Source organism: Tachypleus tridentatus, chromosome 7, assembly GCF_004210375.1.
Source record: "Tachypleus tridentatus isolate NWPU-2018 chromosome 7, ASM421037v1, whole genome shotgun sequence".
NCBI classification, from domain to species: domain Eukaryota; kingdom Metazoa; phylum Arthropoda; class Merostomata; order Xiphosura; family Limulidae; genus Tachypleus; species Tachypleus tridentatus.
Genome location: NC_134831.1, coordinates 150805841 through 150818131, shown reverse-complemented (window position 1 = coordinate 150818131; position 12291 = coordinate 150805841). Strand labels below are relative to the sequence as shown.

The 12291-nt window shown below is 32.7% G+C and overlaps 1 protein-coding gene across 1 annotated transcript in view; it reads left to right on the top strand.

The window, feature by feature from the left end:
* Positions 1–12060, top strand: part of LOC143256905 (uncharacterized) — a 34033-nt gene extending 21973 nt beyond the window's left edge. The window contains exons 9-12 of the mRNA XM_076514749.1: positions 3184–3247; positions 5503–5600; positions 5957–6026; positions 11270–12060. Of these exons, the coding sequence (XP_076370864.1) occupies positions 3184–3247; positions 5503–5600; positions 5957–6026; positions 11270–11452 (415 nt within the window). The 3' untranslated portion in view covers positions 11453–12060. The remainder of the gene's footprint in view (positions 1–3183; positions 3248–5502; positions 5601–5956; positions 6027–11269) is intronic.
* The last annotated feature ends 231 nt before the right edge of the window (positions 12061–12291 follow it).

The window sequence follows — 12291 nt, the reverse complement described above, 5'->3', positions numbered from 1 at the left end:
CCACTTTATCATAAAGCCAACCTAATATTTAGTTGAACTATTTTTAGCTTGGTTATGACGTGTTGTAGATTTCAAATGTTAGTTTATTCGATTCAAGATTATTTACTGAAGAATATAGTCTGTAACTAATTCTGATATGCTGGATTTGATAGGCAAATACAATGTGTAATCTGAGTGAGATCTGGTGATTGTGCTTCACAAGTAAAATGATAGAAGCTATTGCATTACTCTTCGATCCATGTTAGGTCAATACAAGCACGAAAGATTATCGCATTACTAACTTATTTGTCAGGATATAAATGCTGTGTAGTTGGATGAACATGTTCATAACAACTTTCAGCTCCTACTAAATTCCACATTCCTAAATAATATATGACTGGATTTTCCCTCATGAGAAATTTATCGATATCAGTACGTCACTTCCAGCTCCTTGCACCATCAGAACTACATTTACTTTTTTTCTTAGTTAAACGAGTTTTACTGTTTTTTTTTCATATGTCAAGTCCGTATATAACATTATGTAACAAAATTTTTACTTTTTCTTGTTCCTGGGCAGAAAGTGTTATTTCCCAATTGCTTTTGCCTAAAGTAAATGGAAAAGACCTATTTTTCTCTTCAAAGTTTGCTTTTGTGAACTTAGTAATAAAATTTTCAAATTTGCCCATTTTACCAGAACATTCCAGGTAGATTCAGTGTTGAGTAACTGATAGAGAATTTTCTCGAACTTTCTAGAATGTTGTAGAACTTCACTCTCCAAGATGAGCTCTGCTTCTGTCACAATTTATCCGGTCAGTGCGAGACAATTAAAATTGCCTGTAACCCGAACGAGTGGTGCTTCTTCATTGATAGCTCATCCAGAAGCCTCAAAGCTGTGCTGCTCCATAACAGGAATAAGTATCCGTCTCTTCCCCTAGCTCATTCGGTATACCTAAAAGAGGAACACAACAGTGTCAATACCTTACTAGAAGCCTTGAAGTATGATGACTATGCCTGGGATGTTATAAAAGACTTCAAAATAGTGGCATTCCTGATTGGTCTCCAAGGAGACTTTACCAAGTTTCCCTGTTATCTTTACCTTTGGGACGGTAGAGACACCGCAGGAAGCACTGGCCACAACAGACCGAGTTCTCTGTGGAGAGACACAATGTCAAGTGTGAGACACTACTGGACCTCCAAAAGATGCTGTTCTCACCATTACACATAAAATTGGGTTTTATGAAACAATTTGTCACAGGTCTTGATGAAGAGTCTGCAACCTTCAAGTACCTTCGAGACTTCTTCCCTAAGCTGTCTGAGGCAAAGGTCAAAACTGGTGTTTTCGTTGGACCACAAATAAAGAAGGTCCTGGAGTTCACAGAATTCGCAAAGATCTTCGTAGGAAGGGAAAAAAGCTTGTGGTAGCTTTATCACAGTCGTTCAGAGTTTCTTGGGTAATCACAAGGCCGAAAATTATGTGGAACCGTTTGAGGCTCTGGTGAAGAACTACGGTAAAATGGGCTGTGGGATATCCCTAAAAGTTTATACCCTTGAAGCTCATCTCGATAAATTCAAGGAGAAGATGGGAGCATACTCAGAGGGCAAGGCGAGAGCTTTCACCAAGATATACTGGACTTTAAACCCGCCATCCAGGAAAGTATAACGAAAACATGATGGGAGACTAGATTTGGGGGCTGATACGTGAAAGTGATTTACAGTACAGTCGCTAATCTCGAGAAACAACTCACTTCTAAAAATTTTTGTTAACTTTTGTATAACTTTAGGATAAATACATAGGTACAGGTTTTACATAGAAAACAGGCTAATTTCTAAATTTCATTATCGAGGTCACAAAAGCAAAGTTTGAAGGGAATAATGGCCATTTTCTGAACTTTTACAACATGAGAAAATAAGAAATAATACATACTATCCAGGAACACACTACGTGTTACATAGTGTTATCAGCTGTTAAATAATCGAACAATGAGAATGCAGAATAATTAGTTTAGAATAAAAGTAATGGAACAGCAACACAAGCTGAAAAAATAATGGACAAACCTAAAACATACAACAATAAATTTGAAGCTTTAGCTTTCATAATGATGACATTTTTACATTGGAAACACAAAATGAACAATGTAATATATAAAGTGTTACATAAATTAGCTATGTCCGTATTGAGTATCACATAACATCATTTTTTTCTCATTACCTTCTTTACCATATTTAAGATTGTTATATCCGTCCTTTCTTAGCCTTATTACTATTTAACTTTCGAGGCTTATCACGCATATACTTTGGATTTTACAGAAAATGTAGTTTTATTCATTATTTGTCGTCAAATTCTTGTCCTTTTATTACTTTTCATTTTATTAGATTTGCATTAAACAAACAATGTTCTAGCTAGACTTCAGTTACTCATTTAACTTATTATTTTGTACCTTATATTATAACGTTAAGTTTTTCCTCAAATATTTAATCGGCGACAGAACTTGAGTGTTTACATCTTTATGAGCTAGTATTTATTTATTTCGAAAGTAAAGTATACTCTGTCATATCTTTGTTTTTGTTTGCTTTCGTTCGTAGTATTGGTTAGACTGTTGAATGTGTATAATTTTATTACTTGTTTTTTTCCCTTTACTTTTATTTTAGAAACGATTTTGCGTTTATAACTTGATGTCTGAATTGAAGACTAGCTATTATTTTCTAAGTTAACCGAACTTTGTGAGATATTATTGTGATTGTAACCAAACATATCGTTAACAGCGAGGATATCCAACTACTTAAAGAGTGTACCACGGTGCGGGATGGCCACGTGGGTTAAGGCGTCGACTCCTAATCTGAGAGTCGCGGGTTCGATTCCCGATCGCTCCAAATATGCTACCTCTTTTAGCCGTGGGAGAGTTAAAATGTGACGGTCAATCCTACTATTCGTTGGTAAAAGAGTAGCCCAAGAGTTGGCGGTCGGTGGTGATGACTAGCTGCTTTCCCTCTAGTCTTACAATGCTAAATTAGGGACGGCTAACGCAGATAGCCCTCGAGTAGCTTTGCGCGAAATTCAACAACAAACAAATTTGTATTTGTATATCTATGTATATCATATTTAGAACACTTACGTTTGTAAGAATTGTTATTTAAAACAATATATTCACGTAAAAAGCTGCAACAGACAATTTTTATAATTAATGCTTATTAAATTTATTTCAGGAAGGTAAACTATCATATTGTACGAGAGACTACAGCTTTAGCAAAGGGCACGCAAAAGGAGATAGTAAGTACAGTGTAAAATGGAGACAATGTTATGAATTTCGAACTGAAAGTGATCACAATTAAGATATATTACTATACTAAGGCAACCTGTATTTTTTCAGATGAAACAGTATTGAAATATGAATAATTTTTGAGAATTTTACGTTTCACAAGATTTTTGTTATTGCTTTTAATGAAAAAACAAGGAACCACAACTCCACATAAAAATGTGTCAAAATAATTAAAACACATATCTTTGTAAACACAATGTCACTTATAATTATGAAACTTCCAATACAATATTATATGTTTTAGCCATGTTTGAAAACAGTATTGAAATATTCAATAGGCCTGGCATGGCCAAGCGTGTTAAGGCGTGCGACTCGTAGTCTGAGGGTTGCGGGTTCGCATCCCCGTCGCGCCAAACATGCTCGCCCTTTCAGCCGTGGGGGCGTTATATATTCGTTGGTAAAAGAGTAGCCCAAGAGTTGGCGGTGGGTGGTGATGACTAGCTGCCTTCCCTCTAAATTAGAGACGGCTAGCGCAGAAAGCCCTCGAGTAGCTTTGTGCGAAATTCAAAAAACAAACAAACAAACAAATATTCAAAGTTGTGTGTTTGCAAGATTACACTGAAAATGATTTGATTGACTTGACTAAAAAATAGGTGTTTCAGTAATGTGAAATTATTACAAAAATTATAACTTTATGTTCTTTATGATGACAAAAAAGTAACATATTCGTGTTACATTGTCCAGTTTGCAAAAATACGGTTCATTGCAATGGTAAGTGGAATGCAAATTTGTGTTTGGTCAAAACCAGATTGAAAATTTTATTAGAATACCTTCTGCTCATTTGTGAATTGCTTTAATTTTATCATCACATGTAGAGTATAAAAAGCTTATAATGCGTGTTGACCTCTTAAGCTGTATAAATGCAGTTACGACAGAAAGTGTTCGTACACCTGCGTCCTGAGTGGTTTTTTGCTCATAACTTAAAAAGTATCACGAGTAGGCTAATAGAAGTAAAATACATCATAAATATTATACTAACCCACATCTACATACATTTTTTATGTAAATTAAACGAAAAATAAACTGTTTATAAATAAATAACCAAAAATAGGAGGAGCAGAAAGTGTTCGTACATTTCAGAACGTGTGAAAAAACTGATATTCCCGTAAACATTTTGTTTAGCAAATAAACTGCATTATACCATTCTAGAACTATCTAGAACTAGACACTGAGTTCATAATTATTGGAATTTAGCCAGCAAAAAATGTACTTCCAGCAATTTAACGCCGTCTCCGTCATTATCTGTTTGGTCATCATGGCGAACAGGAAACAACTGTCCAGTGATTTAAAAAATCGAATTATTGTAAAATACAACTCTCATATGTCTCTTTCCTGTATTGCTACATAACTTAATGTGCCAAATACTACTGTTAAAAGCATAATTGACAAGTTTAAGCTTACAGGATTAACTGCTAACCTCCCTCGTTCCGGACACCCCACCAAAATTCCAGAGAGAACCAAGAGGAAGGTTCTCAGAGAAGTTAGTAGGAACCCTCGTTTAACACGTAATGACTTACATAAACTGGTAAGGGAAACTGGGATTGGAGTAAGTACCTCTACAGTTACGAACATATTACGCTCTTCTGGGTTCAAAGCATGCTATTCTCGTAGAACTCCATATTTAAAGCCTGTTAATTACATTACTCTAAAATTGAAGTTAGTGATGTTATTACTCGGCTTCACTTTTATGACAGCTAAAGAAGGCTTATTATACACATTTAGTACTCTAATATCGTCCTTGTGTCTTTTTTTATGGGCTAGTTTTGCATTAGGAGCAAACCTCACAATCTCTACATGCCCACTTCAATGATTGAACCTTGATTTTTAGTACTATACGTCTTCAAGCTTTTTGCTGAGCCACTAGGATTGTCTTTAGTATAAATATTTCACATAGTGTTATTAAAAACTGTTTTTCAGCATGATTGATTAATAAAGTTGATTTATACGAACCTTTTTTTCATGAATATACAGCCTACGCCATATATTTCTGGACTCATACCGCTACATAACTGGTTTCGATACCCGTGGTAGGCAGAGTACAGATAGCTCATAGCTTAATTATAAACAAACAAACACAACCTACATAACATTCAAATGAATAAAGATTTTTAAGCCTTATATCTTAGTCATAAACAAAACTCATTATAGCGGATTACATACGCTGAGTTTTGACTAACTAGTGTAAAGTTTTTAACGTTATTTTCAGCTACATCTTTTTAAAACATCAGTGCATAGGCTAAAGAGATTCATCCTACGTAAAAACGGGACTGATGACGAAGAACCCGAGAGTAAACCGAAAATTGAGTAAGTCACTACTGACTGTTAATATACATTTTGGAGATAAAATATGTCATATCAAATCAAATTCACTACCCTTAACGTTTCAAATAAAAGTGTTTTAATTTGATTGTCAGACATCTAAAAACATATCAAACAATTTATTTCGTAATACTATGTTAGCACTTTGATCTCTGATAGTTAGTTAGGTAAATCTAATCCAAACGTATACGTATTGTTGAAATTCTAGTTTTGATTAAATAGATACGATCTCGTTACACGTTAGTAAAGTTTGTACGTATTTTAGGTTAAATTAGCCACGTGATTCATAGAAAACATAAATTATTTATATGAAAACAACATTTATATTTTCTACTGTCTAGAGAACTTTATCTCAAGATTATTCCAAGGACTGCAGATAATGTGATTATCCAGTACAATCCAAAGTTTGAGGTAAGTAAGGACCAAATAATCTGATTCCATAATCAAATATTAAATGTGTGGTAAAAGCAATGATATTTGGTTCTCTATTGGTTTTAGATTAAACCTTCTTCTTCACCTAAGTAAAAAGTTGGGTTATTGTTGCACTATGTTTTATAAATGTTTCATGGTGAGATTAGTTCATCATATAATTTTGTTAATATGTGTTTAATTTCCATTCCGAAGCTGAATTTCGTTGTTTTTTTAAGGTTACATTTATGTGCTAGGATTGTTCGAACTTCTGATAGAGATATGCTAGTATTATATATATATGTGTGTATATATGAATTGGATAGTGCCAGTGATTGGATTTAGTTAGGTGTTTATTTATGTTTCCTGTGGCGTACGTTAAGTTCAGGAGGCTTGTTAGAGTATTTAGTTTCTGATAGATTACGTTATTTAAAAACAAGTTTATTTAGTTTCTTATATATGTGTTATTCTATAAATTTCAGAGGTGAAGATAAAGGTATTCCAAGATAAGCCACAGTTAAGAAACAATTCTGACCTCCGACAATGCTTGCATAGTTTAGACAGTAATATTATTACATCTAGCTTTGAAGTCGTACACCTAGTCCCTCAAACTTCTTGTCATGAGGCAATACAACTTACTGCAGAAATCATATCCCAAAATGAAAATCAACATAAAACAAGAACGCATAATTCAATTCTTACAATTAGCCACATTTATTTATTATCATTACCGATATTTCTACTTCCTTTAATAACGTAAACTTGCCATAAAAAATCCATTACAAGGTACTTTTGGCTACTCTTTTCTTACATCACATAGAACAACTTGCCACAGTCAATCTTATATACAAGTTTTCAATTTGGCTTGTTTATACAGATATTTGTAGAGAAAATTGATAGTGATAAGTTAAGTAAATTAAATTAATACAAAACAAAAAGGAAGGACTGCGTTAAAAACAGCCAATCCAGACCTCTAACTAATTATATCAGTTTGTTATAACCAAAAATAGGCCAAAACAAAAATCAAGAAAAATAAAACCGTTGCACTAGTTTAAAGGATCCCAGGGTACAAGCTGTAATGTGGGATATGAATGCACCCTTTTACTTTTCAAAATGAATAAATAAGGTTTCTTAAACACATAAACTATCCATACAAAGATATGTAATTCATAATTGAAATGGCAAATAACTACAGGATGTTTTTAAACGTTACATCACACAAATCTCCAAAGGCTTTGAAATAAGAAAACACAAGCAACCAAAATTACGTAAGCTGATTTGTTAATCTTGTAATTCACAAGAAACTAGGTGCTCTTAAAATACTTCTAAATTTAGTAGGAACTATATGCAGTTTAGACAACATCGATGAAATGGTTGACATTTAATCCGGGCTTAATAAACTTAAACTAATTTTCTATTACGGTAGTTAAACAAATTATTAAAGAATTTGAAGACGTAAACAATGCACGTTAAGCAAACAAACAAACTAAAAAAAACACGCGGCAAGCAAAGTAAACCAAATCATTTGCATTATCCCAGATGTATAAAATATTAGCTAATATATGACAGAAGTTTGAGAAAGACCAGCACATAAATATAATTTTAAGGTAACGGTGAGGTTGGTTTTTACCTTTGGACCGAAAATTAAATACACGTTAAGAAAAACTATGTAACGAACCTCCCCCATCATGAAACATTTACAAAACACAGTCTAATGGTTGCTCTTTATTTTACTTAGGTGAAACATGGCATTGCTTAAAGATCAAGTTAAAAGAATACCGTAAACCGTCTTCCCAAGACAATGAACATTAGTAAAAACAACCAGAGTTTATCTGAACAGAATATCACACTAATAAAACAGAATCCTAACATTAACAAACAAACAAAAAGCCAACAGAGAAGCCTTATTAATAAAATCAAATAATCCCACATTTAACAAACAGGAACATTCCTAAACTTATAGAAATCTTTATAATAACATGTTCCATATATTCATACTGATTTACTGTTTGTTTGTTTTCCTGTTCAGATGCAAATAATCTGTCAATTTATAAGAATTGATACGCACATGCATAAGTAAAAATTATTGATTTACTGATTCAAATAAATTGTTAGATTGCTGAATATTGTTTTCAGAAAATGCAAAAACCTTTTTTACCGTTAAAATCTGAGTACTTGAAAATGATCAGACTAGTGATCAAAAAGTCGTATCTGTTTTAAAAAGTTTTCTCCCTTAGTGCAAAAACTATAACTTACAATAAGGCTATTGTACCGATAACGTATTTTTACATCTTCCATGTGTGAGGTGTTGTGCTGATAGCGTGGTTCTATACTACAATTCTATGTTCAAGGTATTGTGATACTTGTGTGGTTCTACAACATTCTTCCTAATATTTTGAAGTGCAGTGGATTTATTTTAAAATACTAACATACAATATGCGTCGACAACTAACTAGTTCAATGGACCCCGTGATAATTCACAGAGGCCTCACTGTACTGATCAAAGTCATACATTATCCCCCCTACTTCGGTAGATGCTCCAAGAGGAACTTATACCATATTTGGTCCCCTTTGCTTCAGAGTAAGAGTGTGAAAAAATACGCCTCCACATTCTTGAAGGGGACCGAAAACATGAAATCCGAGGCCATAGTGCCTGAGTGACAACAGGCCGTTTACATTCTCTTGGTAGAAGTTATATGCCATATAGATAAGAACATAAAGACATTCTTCCTCTCTACCTCCAAACCATCTCGAATTTACCTAAAACATTTGGCTTAGGTATCACCATATCTGTTGGAAGATTGCGCTCACAAACAAAGGAATTCTTACATAAAAAACGTAAATTAATATACATATTATAAATGAGTTTGATGGAAACGCTGAAAAACCTTTGATATGCATATTGTACTTCTAACACGAATTCTAAAATTTATGGAATGTGTCTGATGGCGTGGTTCTGCAGTATAAGGTTTAAGTTTTGGGCAGGTTCCTCGGCTATAGTCTAAGGTTTGAAGTAATTAGCGTATTTCTATAGTATTATCTCGAGTTTCAAATCAGCTTCTCATAACGAGACACTACAGTATGGTCTCAAGTCTGATGTAAGGTTTTGATAGCGTAGTTCTGTTGCATAATCTCAAGTTTCAGGTAATTTTCTGATAGCGTGGTTCTACAGTATAGTCTCAAGTTTCAGGTAATTTTCTGATAGCGTGGCTCCACAGTATAGTCTCAAGTTTCAGGTAATTTTCTGATAGCGTGGCTCCACAGTATAATCTCAAGTTTCAGGTAATGTTCTGATAGCGTGGTTCTACAGTATAGTCTCAAGTTTCAGGTAATTTTCTGATAGCGTGGTTCCACAGTATAGTCTCAAGTTTCAAGCTGGTTCTGGTAGCGTCACTTTACAGTATAATTCAAGTACGTATTAGGTGTGTGTGTGTTTTTCTTATAGCAAAGCCACATCGGGCTATCTACTGAACCTACCGAGAGGAATCAAACCCCTGATTTTAGCATTGTAAATCCGTAGATTTACCGCTGTACTAGCGGGAAACCACGTATTAGATAACGTTCAAAAAGTGTTTTTATCAAGTAGGTTCTGGCAGTGTGGTTCTACACTATAGTATCCAGTTTCAGATATGTTCTTGTAGCGTCGTTATAACACTATACTCTAAGATTCAGGTAACCAGTGTTGACGAGAAAACCCACTTGTAGAGAAAAATATGTGTAAAAACGGCTGGTTTGGGTTAAGAAAATTTTCTCAACCTAAACCAGCTGTTTTTATATATATAAGCTTTAGGTAAGATTGTGATGGTGTGGTTCTGCACTATCATATATAGTTTAAGGTGTGATCCCTGTAGAGAAACTCTGGTATACAGTCTCAGATTTCAAGTGACGTTTTGACAGCATATTCCTGCATTGTAATTTCAAGTTTCAAGTTATTTTTTATAACGTGGTACTACACAGTAGTTTCTGTAAAGTTCTGATAGCGCAGAAACACAGTACTGCTCCAAGTAGCGTGTTTTTAGTAAGATCTTTTAATAAGTAAGGTTTTTAGCGAGATTATAAAATACACGTTTGAAAAAAGGAAGAAATCTGCTACAAAGATGATTAAACTCAAAGATATTTTACAGCTAAATAAAAATATTATTAAGTTACAAATGTTTTATAGTGAAGTAAATTTTCAATAAATAATTCATGAAAATTTTGTCAGTACTATTAATTGAACAAAAACTTTACTGTGTTTTTATTTTGGCTGTGGGAATAAAGGCGTATCTCTGAAAACTGTTTTTAAATATTCTAAATATTTTTTCATAAATATTAAAATCTTATTATTAACCAACTATTTATAATTTCAAACGCTTTTAAAATAAAAAATATCTTATGTCAAAAATTATTTTATATTTTATCTCCAACTCCCTCAGTATTATTTGAAACCTCTGATACCTCAAGGAGCTCAGTGGTAAACATCGTAACACTAAATATAGGATTCAGTCCTAACGATCGGTACAGCGAAAAACCCTGACTGTGCATGTCACTTTATACTTAACCAAACAAACAATCCTTCTTACTTATATTAAAATTTAATAAAATAATTGAAAAATTATACATTTTGAATATATTTTATTCTTGACATGGACTTATATAATATGCCTCTATTTTATAACTTATACAGTCGAATATATTAATAGAATATCTATCTATACGTCTGTTGTTTTATTGTTAACGTCATCAATACGTTTGAATTGCTTAACTTTACGTTGGTTTCTTAAGACAAATCATTTTCATACTTTAACAATCGTAACAACTTAGAATTTCCTCTTTTCTCGATAAGAATGAAGGTACTCAATGGAATATTTACGCTGTTTTGTTTGTTTGGAATTAAACACAAAACTACACAATGGACTATCTATGTTCTACCACCACAAGTATCGAAACCCGGTTTCTAGTGATTTGTGACTGCAGATATACCACTGTGCAACTAGTGGGTATTTGCGCTGTGTCAAACGAAATTATCGAACTCTAATCTAGTAGTAAGAATACATAATGTACAGCCTTATGTTATTTAAAAATATTTTATTAACAAGCTTTAAATATATTTACTTTTTTAAATAAACTGTTTCTTCTGACATAGCGACTCAATATATATCACTGTTTTTGTATTAAACGTTAGAAGTTATTAATTCAACGTAAATGGTAACTATGTATTAGTCAAGTGTTGTAAAATCGAATTAATGCTTTTTTTATTTTCTCAGGATATTGAGTTGTTTGGATATGTTGGTGGATATTTGGGTATGTGGTTAGGATTATCCTCATTCAGCGTTGGCAGCGAGGTTATCGAGTTCATCGGTTCTGTGATTAAGAAACTGAACAAGAAATCAGAAACAACGAACGAAAAGACAAGACCAAAACCAGTTCTCATTGACCCTTACATGTAGTTATAGAAGTATTTCAAGAAATAGATGCTTTTTCTCTGAAGCTTCTTAAATCTTTCTTCTTACACTATTTTTATCATTCTTCATTTTCTTTAAATTAAGATAACACTGAGTATTATTTAAATTGGTGAAATATAAAAAAAACACTTTCAAGACCAGTCACTGTGATATACAATGTATCTTAAGTAATTAATTGGCAAATGTAAGTTTTATCTTATTTGTGTATTTCATCTTTTAATTTAGTTAAGAAGGATTCAGTTGATATTTTGAATGCATTCTTTATATTAAGAAAAAACAGTTTCCTCCGTACACAATAATTTTAAGTTTCCCTATCTTTCCGAAATTGTACTTAAACATTTGAATGGCTTTAATAATTACTCTTATATTTTAAACAAAGTTTAGGTAATGTGATAGTGCCAGTAGCCCAACCAGCAAGGAAAGATTGTAATGTAATATATTAATATTAAAACTGGAGTTAATACTGTTAAGATTAAATACTACTTCATGAAAACCAAATAATTGCAACCAAGTTAAGCCTAAACCAATCTCATTTGTTCATTATAAGGACAAAATAATTTAGCCACAACTGAATAAATTTTAACATCATATAAACAGAGAATTTTTTTGCTTATGTTACATCTAGCTTCTATTGTAGAATATATGAAAATAGTATATGATTTTTTTGCTTAAGAGTATATAAATCTTTCTGTAAACTCTAAAAATCCTCTTATTTTTCAGAATAATCACAAAAATAACTAATAAGTGTTACATATAAAGTAGATAGATTAAAGTTATTGTTTTTATTTACCTTGACTGAATTTTTATCTTAGGTTTTCACTGAA